This window comes from Rhinoraja longicauda, chromosome 13 (genome assembly GCF_053455715.1).
Source record: "Rhinoraja longicauda isolate Sanriku21f chromosome 13, sRhiLon1.1, whole genome shotgun sequence".
Lineage (NCBI taxonomy): Eukaryota > Metazoa > Chordata > Chondrichthyes > Rajiformes > Arhynchobatidae > Rhinoraja > Rhinoraja longicauda.
The window spans coordinates 44498084-44523434 of NC_135965.1; the positions used below are offsets into that span (position 1 = coordinate 44498084).

At 45.7% G+C, this 25351-nt stretch overlaps 1 protein-coding gene across 1 annotated transcript in view; it reads right to left on the reverse strand.

The window, feature by feature from the left end:
* Nucleotides 1-25351, reverse strand: part of si (sucrase-isomaltase) — a 265194-nt gene that overhangs the window by 41442 nt on the left and 198401 nt on the right. The window contains exons 30-40 of the mRNA XM_078410873.1: nt 25103-25271; nt 19156-19252; nt 14799-14911; nt 11884-12009; nt 8941-9072; nt 8733-8843; nt 8480-8542; nt 6964-7098; nt 6189-6273; nt 4298-4436; nt 894-1027 (exon numbers count right to left, since the gene is read on the reverse strand). Of these exons, the coding sequence (XP_078266999.1) occupies nt 894-1027; nt 4298-4436; nt 6189-6273; nt 6964-7098; nt 8480-8542; nt 8733-8843; nt 8941-9072; nt 11884-12009; nt 14799-14911; nt 19156-19252; nt 25103-25271 (1304 nt within the window). The remainder of the gene's footprint in view (nt 1-893; nt 1028-4297; nt 4437-6188; nt 6274-6963; nt 7099-8479; nt 8543-8732; nt 8844-8940; nt 9073-11883; nt 12010-14798; nt 14912-19155; nt 19253-25102; nt 25272-25351) is intronic.

A 25351-nucleotide genomic window follows, 5' to 3' on the forward strand; every position in this document is an offset into this window, starting at 1 on the left:
CTGACCCCCTTCCTCCATTAAAGGTCAGTTTCCAGCAAAGATACTAGAGGAGCAAGATGAACCACTCCGCCGAAATCGCCAATACTGAAGTGTAGTACGCAAAGGAGCGTAACGTCCGCCATTTTAGTAAGCAAAACCCGCCGTTCGCTATGCCTCTCGCAGTGAAATCAGTGTTGAGGGGGAACAGTATGTGTGATGATACCATAAAGATGCAGAATATATCTCATCTATCATTGTCATTTTTCTTTTTAAATGTTTCTGCGAGTTTCTGCCTACTAAAATGGCGTCATGACATACCACGGTTTTTAGGGTTGAGTTGCTCTGCTCTATTATCTTTGGATCCCAGTTCCTCTTGGGATCTCACTGTCCCTAGCCAACAATGGGCCTATCAGGGGAACCTCCCAGCCTGAGGTCATCTATTGCTGGCCCTGATTGTCCTGTTTTTTTTTCCTTGCTTTCAGTTCCCCCCCCCCCCCCCCACACCCACCTTCCCACAATCAGTTCAATGAAGGGGTCTCAACCCAAAACGTCACCTGTCCATGTTCTCCAGAGACGTTGCCTGACCCGCTGAGTTCCTCCAGCACTTTGCACCCCCCCCCACCTCGATGTCTCTTTGAGCCTTCTCCCCGTTACTCCCCATCAGTCTTAAAATGGACCCTGACTTGAAATGTCACCTGTCCATTCCTTCCACAGATGCTGTCTGACTGTGTTGAAGTTCCTCCAGCACTTTATGTTTTAATCACTCTCTGTGCAATAGAAAGCAAAGAACGGGATGGGGCCAGCGGAGTTGGAATCTAATCAGTGCACGAGTTCAGGTATAAAGAGAGGAGAGTAACAGTGGAATTACATTAAATATTCTTTTCAGGGATCTGGGAAGTTTAGATGTATTTTACCAATGATTGATTTGTGCATCTGATTCCAGGCTGCTGTGTTGTCTCCCAGCCAATGCCCTGCCCATTGCCCACTCGATGGGAAAGTTGAACGAGTCACCACAATCCCTCGCTCTCCAGTTAGGTTCTGCAGAGATCTGTGAAATAAATCAAATCAGTTCAGTTTAGTTTATTGTCATGTGCACGATCCCCGATTAGCAAAGTTTACGCACATAGTCTGCTGAGCCCGCGTGCAAGAGGAGCCAGGTTTTGGCACCATTTCCAAAGTCCAGTCCGCGCTCCAGGTGTAATGAGTAATCCAGGCAGGCCCCGGGCTGCTTGTTGGTAAGTGTGTCTCAATTAACCCCGTCGATCAGCAAAGCTGCCTCTTACTTGGAATAAATTGCAAAGATTGTCTGCACCCGTACGTGAAACCAATCTACACTTGCGGTTAACATTCACTTGAAGTTCTCAAACTGAGTTCTACACCAAGATAATCCTCGTACTTTATCCAGCAGGTGGATGTCGAGGTACAACAGTCATCAGAATGGTGAAGTAGTCTCAGTGGCACCAGTGACCTGCTCTTGTACCCATTTGTCATGTCGTTGAATTCCTCACATTGCACACAAACCCTTTCGCTTCTCAGCAGGAAGCAGCGCGGTTTAAATGAGTGCTGCTAGCGCAGCTGTGCGTTACCTGAATCTTAGGTTTAGTCTGCCTAAACCTACCTGATCTCCCGGTTGCTAAACACTTTACCCCCCCCCCCCCCCCCCCTGACCTTTCTGTCCTGGGCCTCCTCCATTGTCAGAGTGAGGCCCAAACGCAAATTGGAGGAACAGCACCTCATATTGTGCTTGGGTAGCTTACACCCCAGCGGTATGAACATTCACTTCTCTAACTTTAAGTAACCCTTGCCCTCCCTCTCCCTCTCCCTCTCCCTCTCTCTCCATCCCTCCCCCCCTCCCCAGTTCTCCGACTAGTCTGACTGTCCTGTTTACATTTTACCTGTTTGCCTTGTTGTTACCTTCTCCTTGCTAACAATGATCTATTCTACATGGTCCTTTCACAAAATGCTGGAGTAACTCAGCAGGACGGGCAGCATCTCAGGAGCGAAGGAATGGGTGACGTTTCCGGTCGAGACCCTTCTTCAGACTGATGGTCCTTGATCTCCAACCCCTTTGTCTCATGTTCACACCTTACACTTCCTTGTCTCTGTATCTCCCTCTCCCGACTCTCAGTCTGAAGAAGGGCCTCGACCCGAAACGTCACCCATTCATTCTATCCCGCCGAGTTACTCCAGCATTTTGTGTCTATCTTTAGTGCGTTATCCCACCCAAGCATGGCAGAGAGAAAACCCTCTCTGCTGCACAATCCTACTCCATTTCATAAAGTCACATTCACTTTCATTTCTCTCCATCTTCAGTTCTCGTAAACCATTGCCTTTTAGTCCTGCGTTTACAAGATTAATTGGCCTTAATTCCCTCCGACTTGTTATCACTAGATCAATGTAATCCATTTCAAGAATAGTGGAACATTCATTTATAAATCCGTTCATTGACAGGTGTAAATGCTGATTCCATCATCTCTCGGATGAAATAACTGCATTGCAGGCGTGGAACCAGCAAAGAGATTTGAGTGCAAAGATTTTTCCAACATATAATTTACCTCGAGTAAATCAAGCAAATAATTTGGTATCAGTTATTTTTTTCACACAGAGGGTGGTGGATATTTGGAACGAGCTGCCAAAGGGGGCAGTTGAGTCAAGTACTGTAAACACATGAAGGAGACATTGGGGCAGGTACATGGATAGGAAAGGTTTAGAGGGATACGGGGTCACAGTTTATGAATAAGGGGTAGGCCATTTAGGGCTGAGATGAGGAAAAACATTTTCACCCAGAGAGTTGTGAAGCTGCGGAATTCTCTGCCACAGAAGGCAGTGGAGAGTTAGACAATAGACAATAGGTGCAGGAGGAGGCCATTCGGCCCTTCGAGCCAGCACCGCCATTCAATGTGATCATGGCTGATCATTCACAATCAGTACCCCGTTCCTGCCCTCTCCCCATACCCCCTGACTCCGCTATCATTAACAGCTCTATCTAACTCGCTCTTGAAAGCATCCAGAGAATTGGCCTCCACTGCCTTCTGAGTCAGATTTAGCTCTTAGGGCTAAAGGAATGAAGGGATATGGGGGAAAAAGCAGGAACGGGGTACTGATTTTGGATGATCAGCCACGATCATATTGAATGGCAATGCTGGCTCGAAGGGCCGAATGGCCTACTCCTGCACCTATTTTCTATGTTTCTATGAGCCAAATGCAGGCAGGTGGGACTAGTGTAGATGGGGCATGTTGGTCGGCATGGGAAAGTTGGGCCGAATAGGCCTATTTCTGTTCTCCATGACTAACAGCATACTAGGTCTGTAAACGCTACACACATAGATTATAAACAATAACTAAAACAAAAAATCAATAAAATAACTCACAGTTGCAAACACGAAACATAAATATTTCAGGCCAATGATATTTCATCAACTTGTAAGGGGTAGGCCATTTAGAACGGAGATGAGGAAGAACTTTTTCAGTCAGAGAGTGGTGAAGGTGTGGAATTCTCTGCCTCAGAAGGCAGTGGAGGCCAGTTCGTTGGATGCTTTCAAGAGAGAGCTGGATAGAGCTCTTAAGGATAGCGGAGTGAGGGGGTATGGGGAGAAGGCAGGGACGGGGTACTGATTGAGAGTGATCAGCCATGATCGCATTGAATGGCGGTGCTGGCTCGAAGGGCTGAATGGCCTACTCCTGCACCTATTGTCTATTGTCTATTGTCTATTGTAATGAAAGTTGTGTAGGAAGGAACTGCAGATGCTGGTTTACACTGAAGATAGACACAAATTGCTGGAGTAATTCAGAGGGACAGGCAGCATCTCTGGGGAGAAGGACATTTCGGGTCGAGACCCTTCTTGTGGACGGGGCATGTTGGGTGGGCATGGGCAAGTTGGGCCTGTTATCATGCTGCATGACTACCACCAATTCAAAAGCAGCATTGTTTCCCTTCATTCACTCCATTCTTTAATATCTGCCATTTTATCCAAGATGTTTAGTTTACGTTGGAGATGCAGCGTGGAAACAGGTCCGTGCCGACCAGCGATCCTCGCACACTATCGCTATCCTACACCACTCGGGACAATTTACAATTTTTAACCAATGCCAACTAACCTCCAAACCTGCACGTCTTTGGGGTGTGGGAGGAAACCGGAGCACCCGGAGAAAACCCACGCAGGTCACGGGGAGAAGGTACAAACCCCGTCCGGACAGCACCCGTGGTCTGGATCGAACCCGGGGTGTCGGGTGCTGCGTGAGGCAGCGACTTTACCGCTGTGCCGCCATGCTTTCATCTAATCATGGATCATTGCAGGATAATGCTTCTGCGACTTACTGCAATGTTGGTTTTGTTTGTGACCATCCGTAGAGGTTGTGCACGTCGTAGTGTCTGACTGTAGTTCCATCCGCCAGAACCTGTTGACTCTCCATGCACAGGGTTTTGTGGTGCAAACCCATGTGCCTTGATTCAAGCGCTTCAAAACAGGAATGATACAGATGCTCAAAATAAAAAGGTGACAACAGAATATAGAACATAACATAATGAACCAAATCCATTCATAGAAACATAGAAACATAGAAAATAGGTGCAGGAGTAGGCCATTCGGCCCTTCGAGCCTGTAGGCACTGCCATTCAATATGATCATGGCTGATCATCCAGCTCAGTAGCCTGTACCAGCCTTCTCTCCATAACCCCCTGATCCCTTTAGCAAAAAGGGCCACATATAACTCCCTCTTAAATATAGCCAATGAACTGGCCTCAACTACCTTCTGTGGCAGAGAATTCCACAGACTCACCACTCTCTGTGTGAAGAAATGTTTTCTCATCTCGGTCCTAAAAGACTTCCCCCTTATCCTTAAGCTGTGACCCCTGGTTCTGGACTCCCCCAACATCGGGAACAATCTTCCCGCATCTAGCCTCTCCAGGGTATATAAAGAATTTTATATGTTTCTATAAGATCCCCCCTCAGTCTTCTAAATTCCAGCGAGTACAAGCCCAGCCCAATTCCTTTTCTGGAATTACATACTGATAAATATACAACAGCTTGTGATTTTATCAACTGCTGTGCTGAGTCAGTTTTTCGAACCCTCTCAACTAAGTTTCCAGAAAGCAATTGTTTTCTGTCTTGTTTATAAAGGTAGCCTTTGCATATATATTTTTTTAAAACTCCCATTAAGTTCATAAGGAATAGGAGCAGAATTAGGCCATTTGGCCCATCTAATCTATCTGCCATTCAATCAGGGCTGATCTCTCTCTCCCTCCTAACCCCATTCTCCTGCCTTCTCCCCATAACCTCTGACACCTGTTATCATTTTCCTTTCCAAAAACATTAAAACGTAAAACGTTTTAATCACAGGGCAGCACGGTGTCCTTTTAATGCAAAGGCTACCTTTTAAGGCAGAGATAGATAGATTCATAGATTCATATGTTGAAAGACAGGAGCGACTAGGCTTGTTTACACTGGAATTTAGAAGGATGAGAGGGGATCTTATCGAAACGTCTAAGATTATTAAGGGGTTGGACATGTTAGAGGCAGGAAACATGTTCCCAATGTTGGGGGAGTCCAGAACCAGGGGCCACGGTTTAAGAATAAGGGGTAGGCCATTTAGAACTGAGATGAGGAAAAACTTTTTCAGTCAGAGATGTAAATCTGTGGAACTCTCTGCCTCAGAAGGCAGTGGTGGCCAGTTCTCTGAATGCATTCAAGAGAGAGCTAGATAGAGCTCTTCAGGATAGCGGAGTCAGGGGGTATGGGGAGAAGGCAGGAACGGGGTACTGATTGAGAATGATTAGCCATGATCACATTGAGTGGTGGTGCTGGCTCGAAGGGCCGAATGGCCTACTCCTGCACCTATTGTCTATTGTCTATTCTTAGAGATAGATAGATAGGTCTGAAGTAGGGTCTTGACCCGAAATGTCACCCATTCCTTCGCTCCAGAGATGCCGCCTGTCCCACTGAGTTACTCCAGCATTTTGTGCCTACCCTCGATTTAAACCAGCACCTGCAGTTTTTTTCCTACGCATAGATAGATTCTCGATTAGTACAGGTGTCATGATGAAATGGTAGAGTAGACTTGATGGGCTGAATGTCCTAATTCTGCTCCTATCACTTATGACCCTATAAAATAGGGAAAGACCACTCCCTCAGTCACAAACTTCAAATGACCCTTTTGTATTGACTTGCTGAGACACATTTGAAGGATTCATTGGTTGAAAATGTCCTAACCTGGCATATAGGGTGGAAAGTTCCATTTTGTTTCTTGACAGTCATCAGTGGATCCATGAACAAAGCTCGCTGGTTCATTCATATCCTGTAGTTAAAAAACACAAGAGTCAAAATACAGTAAAACCTCATTAATAAGGGGGAGGGGGGAGGGGAATGGCGTCTGTTATTGCTGATTGTCCGCTATAACCGAGTAAGGTATTATCATTGTGTAAGCAGCAGAAACAAATACCGCAGATGCTGGTCAATGCACAAGAGGACACAAAGTGCTGCAGTAATTCTACAGGTCAGGCAGCATCTCTGGATAATATGGATAGGTGACGTTGTGGGTCGAGACCCTTCTTTGGATTCTTGGTCCGGAACTGGGCCTGGAATCCGTGTGAGTTTAGATTAGTTTAGAGATACAGCGCGGAAACAGGCACTTCGGCCCACCGATTCCGCACCGACCAGCGATCCCCGCACAATAACACTATCCGACAGTACACACACTATGAACAATTTTACACTTACACCAAGCCAATTAGCCTACAAACCTGCACGTCTTTGGAGTGTGGGAGGAAAGCGAAGATCTCGGAGAAAACCCACGCAGGTCACGGGGAGAACGTACGAACTCCGTACAGACAGTGCGCATAGTCGGGATCGAACCCGGGTCTCAGGCGCTGCAAGTGCTGTAAGGCAGCAACTCTACCGCTGCGCCACCGTGCTGACCAAAATGTTTTTTCTATTGCTAATTTGAAACAGAAATTATTGGTAAGAGAGACAGTAATTGAACACTTACAATCCAGAGGCCATCAAACTTCAAGCTTTTGCTTAGATTCGATGGATTGGCGTAATAATCTTTAATTTCTGAGTGCCACCAATCTACTGTTGTATTGCGGAAGAAGTCTGGGAAAGCAGCAGAAGCCCGGTAATGCTGCAACAACACAAAACCACCATTTTAAGCAAGAACGGAAAATACATTGTCTATTTCATTCATGCATTTTCTTGAGTCATAGAGTGTGGATACAGGCCCTTTGGCCCAACTTGCCTATACCGACCAACATGACTACACCAAGCAACATGCCCCATCCACACTAGTCTCACTTGCCTGCCTTTGGCGCATAGCCCTCTAAACCTATCCTATCCATGCACCTGTCTAATCTACATACTAAAACTCTCATTTGTTTGTTTGTTTGTTTGTTCCTGGACTACAGCCAAAACAGTACACAATAGCACGACATTTTTAGGCCCACCTCATTCACCATCGTCCCTTTGGTGCTAATGGAAGAAGTGTCATTGAAATTGGTGTTATATTTTTAAAGTTATTGACATTTTAAAGTTTAAATCTATCTCCTAGGGAGGGAGGGAGGGAAAAAGAGGGAGGATAATGGGGGTTGAGGGGGATGGTGTGGGGGGGGAGGGGAAGGGAGGAGGGGGAGGGAGAGGGGGGGAGGGGGGGAAGAGGGGAGGGAGAGGGGGGGAGGGGGGGAAGAGGGGAGGGGGAGGAGGGGAGGGGAGAGAGGAGAGGGGAGGGGGGGAGGGGAGGGGGGAAGGAGAGGATGCTGCACCAATGCAGGAGAGGTTTGAGCCCAACGGGTCCACTTGGTCCAGTTGCTTCTTAAACCTCACAATAGTCCCTGCCTCAACGACCTCCTCGGGCAGCTTGTTCCATATACACCACCCTTTGCACGAAAAAGCTACCCCTTCCTTTCCCATAAAATCTTTTCCCCCTTCACCTTAAACCTATGCCCTCTGGTTCTCGATTCCCCCCACTCTTTGCAAGAGACTCTGTGCGTCCAATGTGCCTGATCATATGATTTTATTTCAAATTTCCCTTGCATGTTGAATGTCTAGTTCAAAGCAATTTCGACTTCATCTTTTGAGTTTCCTGTTTCAATGCAAATCCGTGGCAAGGCGTTTGGCTTTGGATAAGTATTTTAAGAGATAATAACATGGAAACCGATCCTTCAGCCCACTGAATCCATGCCAATCATCGATCACCCGTTCACACTAGGTCTTTGCTACCCCACTCTCTCTCTCCTCCACTCTCGACACTTTAGGGACACTCTTACAGAGGCCAATCATCCTACAAACCCGCATGTCTTTGGGGTGTGGAAGGAAGCCGGAGCACCCGGAGTAACCCTACACAGTCCCAGGGAGAACGTGCAAACTCCACACAGACAGCAACCAAGGTCATGATTGAACCCGGGTCCCTGGCACTGTGAGTCAGCAACTCTACCCGATGCGCCACTCTGTCACAGCACTGCAGATATATTTCAGCTAAAGTTGTAAATGTTTTGATAAATCTTGCTTACTTTCACTTGATAATCCCAGTCTTTTGTTGTGTCTACAGTCACATTTGGAAGATCTGGCCATACCTGTGATATTGATACGATAAGTTCAAGGATTACAATTGCTTAATACGCTATACAACCATTGAGAAAAGTTTCTGTAGCGACAGAAAACCGGATAATTGATAAAACGGCTTTGATTACTGTAACTAACGGAAATCACTTCAAAGCATTGCTGAATTTTAAATATCTTTATAAACTTGAAAATGCAGATTACCTTCCCCCACATGATGTCAGAACTATTTCCCCGAGTAATGAAGACATCTTTCTGCAGTCCGCTCGTAAATGCTTGGTAAGGCCGGCTTTCATTTCCCGAAATTGCTGGATCCTTAATGGTTAGTGGAGAAACACGTTACCCACACTGGAATCCAAACTGCAATTACAATTGAAGTCTAATGCTTAACAAAAGCTGGTTGGACCCTTACCAAAATGATGATGGTTCTCATCCCTTCACTTCTCATTTGATCAAACAAATCTGGCAAATTCTGGAAGTCATCTTCATCCAGAGTGAAATCCAACTGCCGCTCCATTACATCAATGTCAACGTATTGGACATCCTTCAACCAAAGAGTTATTATGGTACAAGATTATATAAAATTATGAAAGGCATAGATAGTCAGAATAAATGCTTTTATTTTTTTTACAGAGAAACATGGCGACACTTGAGGACTGCCTAAGGCGAATCGCGGGCTTGGGTCGGCCCGCCGTGGACCTTTCTCCGTCCGGCGGGGGCTTCAATGTCGGGAGCCCCGACCACCACGACGTGGCAACGACAACAGCCTGATCGCGGGAGAAGACGGCAGGGAAAGAGAAAAAGACATTCTGGCCTTCCATCACAGTGAGGAGGGACTGGAGGAGACTCACTGTGATGGATGTTTCTTTTGTTTCTTTTGTTTGGTGTTAGTTTATGATTGTATGTGTTATTGCATTTTTATTGATTATTCTTATTGGTCCTATTGTTGAACTGCGGGTAATTTTTCATTTCACTACACATTTATGTGTGTTTGTGACAAATAAATGACTATTGATTGATATTGGTCATAAGGAATAGGTGTAGAATTAGGCCATTCGGCCCATCAAATCTACTCCGCCATTCAATCATGGCTGATCTATCTCTCCCTCCTAACCCCATTCTCCTGCCTTCTCCCCATCACCTCTGACACCCGTACTAATCAAGAATCTATCTATCTCTGCCTTACAAATATCCACAGCCTTCTGTGGCAAAGAATTCCACAGATTCACCACCCTCTGACTAAAGAAATTTCTCCTCATCTCCTTCCTAAAATAATGTCCTTTAAATCTGAGGATGCTGTGACCTCCAGTCCTAGACTCTCCCATCAGTGGAACCATCCTCTCCACATCCACTCCATCCAGGCCTTTCACTTTTCTGTACGTTTCAATGAGCTCCCCCTCATTCTTCTAAACTCCAGCGAGTACAGGCCCAGTGCTGACAAACGCTGATCATAGGTTAACCTACTCATTGCTGGAATCATTGTGGTTAACCTCCTCTGGACCCTCTCCAGAACCAGCACATCCTCCCTCCAATATGGTGCCCAAAATTGCTTACAATATTCCAAATATGGTCTTCCAAGCCTTATGGAGCCTCAACATTACATTCCTGTTTTTGTATGCAAGCCCCTTTGAAATAAATGCTAGCATTGAGTTTGCTTTCTTTACTACCAATTCGATTTGCAGATTAGTTTGTGGGGGAATCCTCCACCAGCATTCCCAAGTGCCTTTGCACCTTCGATTTCTGGATTCTCACCCTATTTAGAAAATAGTCGACACCTTTATTCCTTCTACTTGCTGCACTATATTTCATCTGCCACTTCTCTGCCCACTCTCCCAACCTGCCCTGGTCCTTCTGCAGAGTCCCTGCCTAAGCTAAGTCTGCAGTTTGATTTTACCGGGTTGTATGGAAAACAAAGCATTTCACTGTAACTGGGTTCTTAGGCCCCCCTCGGTCATGGCTGACCATGGGTGACGCATCCTAGTTGGCTGCTTGCTCCACACCTCGGCTAGAACAACGTCGCTTGTGACTGAAGAGACCAATGTGGGAGCGACAGTCTCAGGGACATGTGGCAATAAAGTATCGTTGACTTGGTGGGGGCCTGGAACGCACAGTGATGGTGGAGGTAGATACGATCGTGGTGTTTAAGAGGCTTTTGGATAGGTACAGTGAATAGAGGGAGTATACATCATGTACAGGTGGATGAGATCAGTTTAAGTTGGCATTATGTTCAAACTAAACATTGTGTCCCATTCCTGTGCTGCACTGTTCTATTATGAGAGGAATATGTAGGGTAGACTGAAGATAACGTTGGTCCTTAATGGTGGCATATAACACTGGAAGACACAGGTTTAAGGTGAGGGATGAGAAGGTTACAGGAGATATATTAGGTAAATGAATTTTAACCAGAAGCTGGTTACCATTTGGAATGCACAGTTTGAAGAGATGTTGGAGGTGGCATTTCTCACATTTACAGCACACCTGGATTAGCAATTGAAACGCCGGAGCATCGAAAGATGCAGACCAAGTGCTGGTGGACAGGATTAGTATAGATAGCGAAGGGTCTGACACTTTGGCCAAGGTGCAGAAGAGGTTCACCAGGAGGTTGAAGTGTACTAGTGGTCAAGAGAGGTTGAACAAAATGAAGATTGTTTTCTCTCCAGCATTGGAGACTAAGGGATGACCTGATAAAGATCCATAAAATTACACGAGGCATAGACAGGGTAGATAGTCAATCTTGTGTCCCAGGGTGGAAGTGCCAAATACTATAGGATTTAGACATAAGAGGAGAGGGGGGAAATTAAATGGAGATTTGTGAGACATAAAGTGATAGTTGCCAGGACCACGCCGCTGGGAGAGGTGGTAGAAGTAGATGTAATAACAATGCTGAAGAGCGTTTAATATAACGTTTATGTTTAATATGGACAGCTGGGAAATGGATAGGTACAGACCACGTGAAGGCAGATGGGATTAGTTTAGATTGGCATCATGGTTGGCACGGACATGGTGGGCCGAAGGGCCATTTCCTGCATTGTATTACATTCTAGTTGTCGGGGATCTGGTGGACTAAGGGGTTATATTAAGGTCATAAGGAATTGGAGCAGAATTAGGCCATTCAGCCCATCAAGTCTATCCCACCAATCAATCATGGCTGATCTATCTCTCCCTCCCAACACCATTCTCCTGCCTTCTCCCCATAACCTCAGACACCTGTATTGGTGTTTGCAAAACCAACTCTCACAACTTACAAGTTGGGACAAAATGGCGTCTTCTTCATATCAAAGGCCCTTTTACCCTTGATAAAATAAATGCTAGTTTGCCGATAGCTCAATACAACACGTGTGCATAACAAACTTACATAGGGTATTCTCGCACTCTTCATGTCTCTGTATAAATCAGCTATTTCCTTTTGATTCTTGTATCCATATCGACATAACTGGAACCCCAGCGACCAGTAGGGTGGCAGGAATGGACGTCCAATAAGCTGGAATGAACATTAAAAAAATTAAAATATTTGGTTGCATTGAAAAATGAAACGTTTCAATTTCAGTCGTGAAGTCCTCTTGTACTCTACAAAGCCGTACAAATGTACTTTGTGAAACAGCGCCCGAGGTCAGGATCGAACCTGGGTCCCTGGCGCTGTGAGTAAGTGGCTCTACCAGCTGCACCACCGTGCCATTCTTTCACTGCACCAATTTTCACATGACTTTATCACTTGAGTAGTGGAATCTACCAATCACAAACTCAACAATTTTCCCCTTCACCTTAAGCCTACCTGTCTAATTGTTTCTTAAACGCTGCAATAGTCCCTGTCTCAATTACCTCCTCCGGCAGCTCATTCCATAAAAGTTATCGCTCAGATTCCTATTAAATATTTCCTCCCTCACCTTAAAACTATGTCCTCTGGTCCTCGATTCCCCTACTCTGGGCAAGAGAGTCTGCGCATCTACCCGATCTATTCCTCTCATGGTTTTATACACTTAACTGCAGTCCAGGGGGTGGGAGAGGGTGGGCTCTGATCTCAGTTTAGGCAGAAAGTTGACACAGAAAGCTGGAGTGACTCAGTGGGTTGGGCAGCATCTCTGGAGAGAGGGGTTGGGTGACGTTTCGGGTCGGGACCCTTCTTCAGACAATTGCGTCTGTATCTTGAGTTTTTTTATTTGTGCCTATCTTTAGTCGACGAAGGAATGGGTCGACTGGGCTTGTATTCACTGGAATTTCAAAGGATATAAAAGAAACATATAAAATTATTTAGGGATTGGACAAGCTAGATGCAGGAAAAATGTTTCCCATGTTGGGGGAGTCCAGAACCAGGGGTCCCAGTTTAAGAATAAGGGGTAGGCCATTTGAGACTGAGATGAGGAGAAACTTCTTCACCCAGAGAGTTGTGAACCTGTGGAATTCTCTGCCACAGAGGGCAGTGGAGGCCAATTCACTGGGTGTTTTCAAGAGAGAGTTAGATATGCAGTGCAGTAGCTCTTGGGGCTAACGGAATCGGGGGATGTGGGGAGAAGGCAGGAGCGCGACAGTGATTCTGGATGATCGGCCATGATCACATTGAATGGCGGTGCTGGCTCGAAGGGCCGAATGGCCTAGTCCTGCACCTATTTTCTATGTTGCTATGTACCTAAAGTAATCAAGGGAATAGACATTTACCCGCAAATCATGTTCTCATGAATGATGAGTACAGTTGCAACAAGATTCTGCGTCTATTATTTCACTCTTATCAGATTACAGCTAGGAAGAAATCCCTTGGTATTTACCCACCAGTCTGGAAGTTTTGTATGAAGTTCAGAGATCATGAGTCACCCTTTCTTTCCCCACACATTATGGTGAGGTTAACGACTTCTGTCTGTGCAATCAAACAGACCTGCGTTAAGTCTGAAGAAGGGTCCCAACCCGAAATGTCACCTATTCCTTCTCTCCAGACATGCTGTCTGTCGGTGAGTTTTTGTGTCTATCTTCGGACCTGCGTAAAAGTTGGCCATTGCCTTTTAAGTGTTTATTTTGCAATTGACCACGGAATGACTTGCACTAAAATTCACCCTCGTACATCAAGGTGTTGCTTTCAAATCAATCTAGGTAGAGCAACAGAGTGGATGTGGCTGGACTAGTAAACCGAGGAGGACACAGAGTGCTGGAGTAACTCAGCGGGTCAGGCAGCATCTGTGGAGATCACGGATAGGTGACATTTTGGGTCGAGACCCATCCAGAGACCTAGTCAGAAGGTCCTGTGGCAGAATTTCAAATTTGTGGATCTATAATTCAGTTAATTCAATATATTTCGAAAACAAGCCTATAATGACTGCCTGTTGTTTTAAAAGGTTATCTCATTTACCAGTAACCCTTGGAGAATGTAATAATGACGTCCTCATTCAGTCGAGTCAATGTGACTGCAGACCTAGAACAATGTGGTAAACTCTTAATGCCCTCCTGAAATAGCCAAGAAAGCCCTTCAATTGGCAAGTAATTTAAACTTATTCATATAAACTTACAACAAATACTGGTTTTGAGTAAAATTTGTTGAGTCTTCACACTAAATTCTTTTGCAAAATTTGTAGATGCTTTCTCGATCCTTTTGATTGGGGAGTAATTTAAAATTAGCGATGAATACTGGCTTTGAATAAAATCGGTTGAAACTGAATTATTTTGCAATATTTGTATTTGCTTTATAGAACCATAGAAATATAATAACAGGGACGGTCACGATGGCGCAGCGGTAGAGTTGCTGCCTTACAGCGAATGCAGCGCCGGAGACCCGGGTTCGATCCCAACTGCGGTTGCTGTCTGTACAGAGTTTGTACGTTCTCCCCGTGACCAGGTGGGTTTTTTCCGAGATCTTCGGTTTCCTCCCGCACTCCAAAGACGTACAGGTATGTACGTTAATTGGCTTGGTGAATGTAAAAAATGTCCCTAGTGTGTATAGGATAATGCTAATGTGCGGGGATCGCTGGTCGGCGCGGACCCGGTGGGCTGAAGGGCCTGTTTCCGTGCTGTATCTCTAAACTAAACTAATAATAAAAATGAGTGTCCTTGCAGAATTAACATGGCCAGTTCTTCTTTTCCTGATCTAAGTCAGCAGCCTTGTGAGGTTACAGCACCTTTTGTCTTAACCTGGGTACTTTGTAACTTTGAGATTTGCAAGCTACCCCATCATCTCTACCAGTTCATCCATAGGCCCACCATCAGCAAATATAACAAAGCATTCTCAACTCCCCTCGAAATCCATACTCCCGGCTTATTGTCTTTCAGCTGAGGGAAATAGATACTTACTGATGTGTACTGTTTGACCACTTCTTCCGGAGTTGGGCCAAGAACCATATAAAAATCTAGGATTCCTCCAATGGTGCGATAGGTGAGAGCAGGAGTTGGCTGAAGCGTCACGTCTGGAGCAAAATGGATATAGTTACAGAATTAGTGCAGATATACAGAGAAAGCAGAAACGTTTGAAAACACATACCTCTAGATTCAGGGACAGTTTCTTCCATGCAGTTAAGTCAATAGTGCTTTTTATTGCAGTACATGTTAATTGTTAACACAGCGAAATTATTCTCCTTACAAACAGTCCAGCAGAGGATCACCATACGTCCGATCCCCGATTAGCAAGTGTAAAGGCATAATCTACCGCTCCGCCTGCAGGAGACGGCATGTTTTGGCGCCATTTTCCAAGTCCACACTCTGGTTCTTGCGAGCGGTGTCTGTACCAGGCAAGTCCCAGGCTCTTGGTGGCCTCCAGCCATCTCCTTCCTTTCAGGCAACTGAATGGTCCTCTCATCAGCTAGAGTGCAACCCTGACCTCCAATCTACCTCCACAGAGACCTCTGAACTATCTTCAAACAGACTTTAATGTTACATCTCGCACTCAATGTTCTACCCTTCCAACTAAATGTTGAACTGAGGGGGGACCCTTTGGGGCAAAAATAAAGGGTACTTTGTAAGTCGTCGGCACCCTCTATGTGGCGACTCTTTGTGTGCCTAGGTGTGCAGAACAAAGCATCTCACTGTGACTCTGCTTCAGAAGGCAGTGGAGGCCAATTCCCTGAATGCATTCAAGAGAGAGCTAGATAGAGCTCTTAAGGATAGCAGAGTCAGGGGGTATGGGGAGAAGGCAGGAATGGGGTACTGATTGAGAATGATCAGCCATGATCACATTGAATGGTGGTGCTGGCTCGAAGGGCCGAATGCACCTATTGTCTATTGACTTGTCAATAAAAGTATCTCAATCTCAGCCCTTTATCCTTTAACTGTACACTGTGGACAACTTGACTTTATTCATGTACTTTCTTTGACTGGATAGCACACAAACAAAAGTTTTTCACCTCAGTACACGTGACAATAATAAACTAAACTATTGCTGGTTATTAAGAGTGTCTCCCTGGATCAAGTATTGGCCAAGCAAATAAACATTATTTCATACTAAAGCAAAGTGCTGCAGATGCTGATGGAACTGGTCCCAAGGCTTACATTAGTAAAACAGTGAGTTTCTTGGACAAATGAATATATCGTGTTCACTGTCCATAGTGCAGTCTCCTCAATACTAGGGAGCATGGAGTAATTAAGTAGTAAAACAACTCCATATGTCCATAAGTCACAGGAGCAGAAATTGGCCATTCGGCCCATCGAGACTACTCCGCCATTCAATCATGGCAGATCTATCTTTCCCTCTCAAAACCCATTCTCCTGCCTTCTCCTCATGACCTTTGAACTTCATTAGGTGCAAAATGTAGTCCCGAACTTTTGGTTGTACATGTCTCTGATTGGAACTTGGACCACAGCACAAGAACAGGCCCTTTGGCCCTCGATGTCTGTGCCAAACATGATACCGAGACCATCACTTATCCACCTGCACAATTGTGTCGCCCTTCCTGAGCTCCTGGTTCAAGTTCAAGTTCAAGTTCAAAACACTTTAATTGTCCCCGTGGGGCAATTTACCTCTCTGTCGTACCTCAAATTGTAACTTCTCTCTAATTGGGTCCCACTCCCAATCTGATTCCTCTATCCGACTGAGCTCAACATGTCATCTTCTGACCAGGCACATTACACAGTCTGGACCCAACACTCACCCGAATTGAACAACTTCAAAAATTATTCCCATTTGCATGAACACTTTATTGGCACACGTGACAAGTCGCAGTGAAATTCTTTACCCGCATACCCAAGGTATGCAAATAGTCGCCTACAAAGTTACCGGGCGGCACTGTGGCGCAGCGGTAGAGTTGCTGCCTTACAGCGAATACAGCGCCTGAGACTCAGGTTCGATCCTGACTATGGGCGCCGTCTGTACGGAGTTTGTACGTTCTCCCCGTGATCTGCGTGGGTTTTCTCCGAGATCTTCCGTTTCCTCCCACACTCCAAAGACGTGCAGGTATGTAGGTTAATTGACTGGGTAAAATGTAAAAATTGTCCCTAGTGTGTGTAGGATAGTGTTAATTTGTGGGGATCGCTGGGCGGCTCCGACTCGGTGGGCCGAAGGGCCTGTTTCCGCACTGTATCTCTAAAAAAAAGTTGTTGTTTTGTATTCAGTAACTGTGGTTTGGAGGCCATGACCCAGAATTTCTTGATTAGTCAGGGTGTCCGGGGTGGCGGGGAGAAGGCAGGAGAATGGGGTTGAAAGGGATAGGTAGATAAGCCATGATTTATTGGTGGAGGAGACTTGATGGGCCGAATGGCCTAATTCTGCTCAATTCTAGAACTGACGAACTCGTGAGTGTGGGATGCAACCGCACCGCTGCTCCCCAGTGCAAGTCGCATTTGTTGAATGCATTTCATGGACCGTGTGAGCAAGCAATCGTCCCAACGCCTTTCATGTGATCGGTTTATGAATGATCAATGGAAACTTTAATGTTTTGCATCTTTAACCTCCTGATTATCATCGGCTGGTAATTCTTTGCTTCATGAGGTGTTTATCGGTTTGTGGCAATTAACTTTGATATCTGTATTGACTACTTTCATGGCCATAAAAATCAGAAAATCAAAGCAGAATTAAAGTCCACACAGACCTTTAGATGATAACGTGAATATATGAAGCCAGCTAAGTTGACCTGGCGTCAATTATTTATTGTCGTTAGGTTTCTCTAGTGTTATTTACTCATAGGACAGAAACTAATTTATTAAAATGTGCTTCATCTTTTATACTGACGGTTGCCGGCACTTTTCAATAAACACTGGTTCCATAGTGCTTTATTTGTTACATAGGCAACTGCACAGTGAAATTATTCTTGCATATATAAGTGTGGCACAGTGGCACAGCGGTAGAGTTGCTGCCTTACAGCACCAGAGACCCCGGGGATCGATCCCAACTACGGGTGCTGTCTGTACGGAGTTTGTACCTTCTCCCCGTGACCTGCGTGGGCTTTCTTCGAGATCTTCAGTTTCCTCCCACACTCCAAAGACGTGGGGGTTTGTAGGTTAATTGGCTTGGTGGAAATGTAAACTGTACCAAGAATAGTGTGTGGGGATCGCTGGTCGGTGCAGACTCGGTGGGTCGAAAGGCCCGTTCCTGCGCTCTGTCTCTAAACTAAACTAATTAAGCAACGGCACAGTAAAATTATTTCCGCATATACAACACATGCAGGCGCTGCCATTTTTGGAGCCATTATTCAAAGACCAAAGTCCGTTCGGTCCACACGCTCAATGTACCACTAAACCACTAACCGAGAAACAAAGTTTATAAAATAAAATATATGTAAACGTAGAATTTTCATAAGTGATAGGAGCAGAATTAGGCCATTCGGCCCATCAAGTGTACCCGTCATTCAATCGTGGCTGATCAATCTTGCCCTCTCAACCTCATTCTCCTGCCTTAGACAATAGACGGTAGGTGCAGGAGGAGGCCATTCGGCCCTTCGAGCCAGCACCGCCATTCAATGTGATCATGGCTGATCATTCTCAATCAGTACCCCGTTCCTGCCTTCTCCCCGTACCCCCTGACTCCGTTATCCTTAAGAGCTCTATCTAGCTCTCTCTTGAATGCGTTCAGAGAATTGGCCTCCACTGCCTTCTGAGGCAGAGAATTCCACAGATTCACAACTCTGACTGAAAAAGTTTTTCCTCATCTCAGTTCTAAGTGGCCTACCCCTTTTCTTAAACTGTGGCCCCTTGTTCTGGACTCGCCCAACATTGGAAACATGTTTCCTGCCTCTAACGTGTCCAACCCCTTAATAATCTTATACGTTTCGATAAGATCTCCTCTCATCCTTCTAAATTCCAGTGTATACAAGCCTAGTCGCTCCTGTCTTTCAACATATGACAGTCCCACCATTCCGGGAATTAACCTAGTAAACCTACGATTCAAGATCTAATTAATGTACATGTGAGCTCAAGGTTGCCCAAGGCACATCATTGCCAGGTGAAGCCGATGACCTGTGAATTAGAGGCTTGAGTCGAACATAGCAGCCTATTTTTATAAGTAGCTGTCCTGCGATGCAGTGTTTGCCCATTAATCAGTCTCCCCGTAACCCCTGACACCCGTACTAATCAAGAATCTATCTATGCCTTAAAAAAATTATGTTTATATTCTTAGCATGTTTTACTAGGATTGCATTGCTGTTTGGATTTTGATGCAAAAAATGAAGCTGGAAATGATGAAATATATTCTTCAAAGAAAAATCAGAAAGACAGATTAACTTACCCATCGCGTTGCTGTTCAATAATAGTACACCATGTGCTTTGATTTCATCCTCAAGACCCATATAAAAGGGATGGCTCCCATAGCTGTTCATTTTATACTGTGAATATATATTAAAGAGAAGAGTTGTAGCAAGTCTTTTCATTTTATTCGTATAAAGAACACTCACGGTGTCACAAGCCTGGTGGCGCAGTGGTAGAGTTGCTGCCTCTTAGCCCCAGAGACCCGGGTTCGATCCCGACCACGGAGTTTGTACGTTCCCCCCGTGACCTGCGTGGGTTTTCTCCGGGTGCTCCGGTTTCCTCCAACACTCCAAAGACGTACATGTTTGTAGGTTAATTGGCTTGGCAAAATTGTAAATTGTCCCTAGTGTGTGTAGGATAGTATAAGAAAATAACTGCAGATGCTGGTACAAATCGATTTATTCACAAAATGCTGGAGTAACTCAGCAGGTCAGGCAGCATCTCGGGAGAGAAGGAATGGGTGACGTTTCGGGTCGAGACCCTTCTTCAGACTGAAGAAATTTTGTGAATAAATCAATGTGTGTAGGATAGTGTTGGTGGGCGGGGATCGCTGGTCGGTACGGACTCAGTGGGCCGTTGGGCCTGTTTCCACGCTGTATCTCTAAACTAAACTAAACATATTGGTGTTAAATTGGAATCCATTGGCTAGAAATTCATCCACATCAACATTATTTTTCATGGGAAAGGTCACTGACCCGAATCATTTGTTCCATTGTCTCCATTCTACTCCTGGCAGCTGAGTATTTGGAGAATTCGTTTTTTATCAGGGTCTTCCCTCAACCAGAAAAGCCAATCCAAGTCTGTCCTACCTCTGGTTAACGTGGATGCAAAGAGTAGAATCACACACTTAGGACCAAGAGCACAAGTTGCTCCTGACACCCATCCCCCCCTCACATTGTCCACCATCCAAAATCCCCCCTCTCTGAGCTTCCAACCACAACCATCAACTCTCTTATATATCGGCGAGACCAAGCGCAGACTCGGCGATCGTTTCACTCAACACCTCCGCTCAGTCCTCCTAGACCTACCTGATCTCCCCGTTTGCCAAACACTATAACTCCCCCCCACTCTCACACTGACCTTTCTGTCCTAGGCTTTCTCCATTGACAGAGTGAGGCCCAGTTCAAATTGGAGGAACAGCACATCATATTTCGCTTGGGCATCTTACAATCCAGTGGTATGAATATTGATTTCTCCAACTTCTAGTAACCCTTGCTTTCCCCCACTCTCCCCATCCCTCCCCACCCTGGTTCTCCGACTAGTTTCTCTGCCCTCCTGGTTATTTTTACTGTTTGGATGCCCCGTTGTCACCTTTCCCTCAGCCAACAATGAACCATGCTACATTTCCTTGATCACCATCTGCTTTGATCTGTCATTTTCACACCTTACATTGTCTGCGTACACTTCCACATCTCAAGCTTCCTTTTCGCCTGACTCTGTCTGAAGAAGGGTCTCGACCTGAAACATCAGCCATTCCTTCTCTCCAGGGATGCTGCCCGTCCTGCTGAGTTACTCCAGCATTTTGTGTCTATCCCCTGAGTACTTACTTGATGGCCACTACAACACAAGCTTTTTTTAAACTCTCTCAACATTTAGAAAGTTTAGCTTAGAGATACATCTTGGAAACAGGCCCTGTGGCCCACCAAGTCCGAGCCGACCAGCAATTATACGTATGCTAGTTCTTCCCTACACGCTCGGAACAATTTACAGAAGCCAATTTCTAAATGACAAACCTGCAAGTCTCTGGAATGTGGGAGGAAACCCATGTGGTCACAGGGAAAATTGTACAAACTCCGTACAGACAGCACCCGTAGTCAGGATCGAACCCGGGTCTCTTGCGCTAGAAGGCAGCAACTCCACCGCTGTGCCCTGTCTGCAATGTTCCCGCCATCCGAAAATTACTTCACCAGACCTCTCTGAGAGTTCAGCTGAACAGCTCATTGTACCATTCACATGTTCCTTTCTACACTCTAGGATGTCGTGGTGCATACCTTAGCACTTTATGGCTTATTTCCAATTTTTAATCCGCTGATTTAATTGATTTAACTCATTAATAATTCACTGCTTCTGTGCAATTGAGAAAGACATAGAATTCTCCGTGTAAAATCAACATATCGTCTCGTGTTGGATAATGATCTGGAGACGTGCTGCAAGGCACTTGATAACAGCAATATTTTGAACTTATTAAAGCGTAAATTGGCTGCATTCGCCAATCAGGGACATTCGACAGTACCTACGGGAGAATCATAAATGAACCGTTATTCATAATTTACATTACACTGCAACATATTGATGTTTTTATTAAATACAGATCACGTTGGGGCGGCACGGTGGCACAGCTGGCAGAGCCGCTGCCTCACAGCGCCAGAGACCCGGGTTCAATCCTGACCTCGGGTGCTGCCCGTCTGGAGTTCGTACGTTCTCCCCGTGACCGCAAGGGCTTCTTCCCACATCCCAAAGATGTGCGGGTTTGTAGGTTAATTGACCTCTAAAAAAAATTGCCCTCAGTCTACGAGAAAGGGAGTCGACGAGAAAGTGGGATAATATAGAACTGGTGTGAATAGGCGATCGGTGTTCAGTATGGAATGGATGGGCCGAAGGGCCTGTTTTCATGCTGTGTCTCTAAACTAAACTAGAGTTTATTTTAATATACCATTTACCCTTTGACAGAAAATGTATTTAAATGGTATTTTTCCGCTCTACTAAAGGAGAGATATTTTAATTGTCAGTGAGCGGCACGGTGGCGCAGCGGTAGAGTTGCTGTCTTGCAGCGCCAGAGACCCTGGTTCGATCCTGACTAAGGGTGCTGTCTGTACATTCTCCCCGTGACCTGTGTGGGCTTTCCCCGGGGGCTCCAATTTCCTCCTACGCACCAAAGGCGTACAGGTTTGCAGGCTAATTGGCTTCGGGGAGTTGTTAAATTGGCCCTAGCGTGGGTAGGTTAGTGCGGACTCGGTGGGCCGAAAGGCCAGTTTCCTCACAGATCTCGAGTAAAAAGTCTAAAGTTTGGCTGGGACAACCAAAGTGTAATTAGTATGAGAATCTATTACCAAATGATGCTATTTGACTCCAAGGAATGAACCACACGTTCAGTGTATACACAGTGATCACAGTAACACATCCCTCACTGCCTTTGTGTAACCAGAACAGAATTCAGATGGCTGTTATTAAAATGACTGCAATCTCAAAGGGACATTTTCAATAACACCAAAACCCAGTTTCATTTATTGTGTTTCCATGAGCCCATGAAAGTGGACGTTATAGGAGATATTTCCTGGTCAACCTGTTTCTGATCTGACATTAGATGACATATTTTTGCTGCAGTATATACATCACTGCTTCAAGAATCAACCTTTCCCACCCATTTTGAATTTTTCATCTTAAATTACAGTTGTTTTCCACTTCAATATTTCTGCATTCCCAAGGCAAACGTCAAACTTTTCATTGCTTTTAAATCTCAAGGTTGATAGATTGACTTTCAGTTCCTTTCCTGCCTTGAACTATATTTGTCACCCAAATCCAAAGATGTACAGGTTTGCAGGTTAATTGGCCTGGTATAAATGTAAATTGTCCCAGGTGTGTGTAGGATAGTGTTAGCGTGCGGGGATCGCTGGTCAGTGCGGACTCGATGGGCCGAAGGGCCTCTTTCTACTCTGTATCTCTAAACTAAACTAAGCTTTTCACTATACCGCAAACAAATGACAACAAACTAAAGATAGACACAAAATGCTGGAAGAACTCAGCGGGACAGGCAGCACCTCTGGAGAGAAGGAATGGGTGACGTTTCAGGTCGAGACCCTTCTTCGGACCAACAGTCAGGGGAGAGGGGGACCAGAGATATATGGATATATTGTGTGGGACGGAACTGCAGATGCTGGTTGACACCGTAGATAGACACACAATGCTGGAGTAACTCAGCGGGACAAGCAGCATCTCTGGAGAGAAGGAACGGGTGACCCCCATCTGCAGGTCTCGACCTGAAACGTCACCCATTCCTTTTCTCCAGAGGTGATGCCTGTCCCGCCGAGTTACTCCAGCATTTTGTGTCTATCTTTGGTGTAAACCAGCAACTACAGTTCCTTCCTACACCTGACAACAAACTAAAGTGGACTGTGTGTAGATGCTAGTTTACACCAAAGATAGACCCAAAATGCTGGAGTAACTCAACGGGACAGGCAGCATCTTATAGACAATAGACAATAGGTGCAGGCGGAGGCCATTCGGCCCTTCGAGCCAGCACCGCCATTCAATGTGATCATGGCTGATCATTCTCAATCAGTACCCCGTTCCTGCCTTCTCCCCATACCCCCTGACTCCGCTATCCTTAAGACTCTATCTAGCTCTCTCTTGAATGCATTCAGAGAATTGGCCTCCACTGCCTTCTGAGGCAGAGAATTCCACAGATTCACAACTCTCTGACTGAAAATATTTTTCCTCATCTCCGTTCTAAATGGCCTACCCCTTATTCTTAAACGGTGGCCCCTTGTTCTGGACTCCCCCAACATTGGGAACATGTTTCCTGCCTCTAACGTGTCCAACCCCTTAATAATCTTATACGTTTCGATAAGATCCCCTCTCAGCCTCTCATCCTTCTTTGGAGAGAAGGGGTGGATGACAAAGGGTCTCGACCCAAAACGTCACCCATACCTTCTCTCCAGAGATGCTGCTTGTCCTGCTGAGTTATTCCAGCATTTTGAATGTCGTTCAGAGCATTCAGATACTAACAGTTCCGAGAATTTTGTAATCTAAACGCAATTATTGCCAATAAAGAATAACTTCTGCTAAGTCAGTAGTTTAGAGATGCAGCGTGGAAACAGGCCCTTCGACCCACTGAGTCTGTGGTGACCAGCGATTCCCATACACTTACATCATCCTACATACTAGGGACAATTTACAATCTTTACCGAAACTGATTAACCTACAAATCTGTACGTCTTTGGAGTGTGGGAGGAAACCGAGCACCCGGGGAAAACCCACGCAGGTCACGGGCAGAACGTACAAACTCCGTACAGACAGCACCCATAGTCAGGATCGAACCCGTGTCTCTGGCAGCAACCCTACCACTGCGCCACCATGCCACCCTACCACTGTGCCATCATGCAACCCTACCACTGTGCCACCATTCCACCCTACCACTGTGCCACCATGCCACCCTACCACTGTGCCATCATGCCACCCTACCACTGTGCCACCATGCCACCCTACCACTGCACCACCATGCCACCCTACCACTGCACCACCATGCCACCCTACCACTGTGCCATCATGCCACCCTGCCACCATGCCACCCTGCCACTGTGCCACCATGCCACCCTACCACTGTGCCATCATGCCACCCTGCCACTGTGCCACCATGCCACCCTACCACTGTGCCTCCATGCCACCCTACCACTGTGCCACCATGCCACCCTACCACTGTGCCACCATGCCACCCTACCACTGTGCCACCATGCCACCCTACCACTGCGCCATCATGCCACCCTACCACTGCGCCATCATGCCACCCTACCACTGCGCCACCATGCCACCCTAGTGGCCTAGATTCCACTTCAGAAAGGAGATTAAGAAAGTTATGATCACTGGCCCGACACCAGTGAGTTGTCAATCACTAGCACACTTGTTTTCCATGCACAAGCCTGCATTCTACCATCGAGCAAAGTGAACTTTTGTATCAATCGTCAGCGTCACGGTTTTGCAGACAATGGTTCTGGATGAGGGAGATAAAACGTTACAGTAAATCAAAACCTCCGTGATTTATATGTGAATGGGTTCTGTTGCTCTTCACCATAAAACGTTCAGCAATTGGATTCACCTTGACTTACTACGCTGAATCCTAGGCTTGATGTGTGGCTGGGCTAATCCAATTTTTCACAACAGTTGAAGTCAGTAATAAAACACAACCGAGGAAATAAACTTCCCAAACTTACACCCGGCGGTTGGTCCTTGGCAAACATTCCCCACGTATTCCAGTTCAGATCGTGTTGGAAACTGGCATGCTCCGTTTCTCCAAAACCATAAATAAACTTTGAAGGCAGCAGGTTGCTGATTTGAATGAACTGATCAGTAAACGTGAAGCCAGGCGCCTGAGAATTCCAGCTGTTGGAAAATAAAACACCAGATTCCTCTGCATTTCACATTTAATTCAACCAACGCCATTTGTAATTGAGCACAATTAA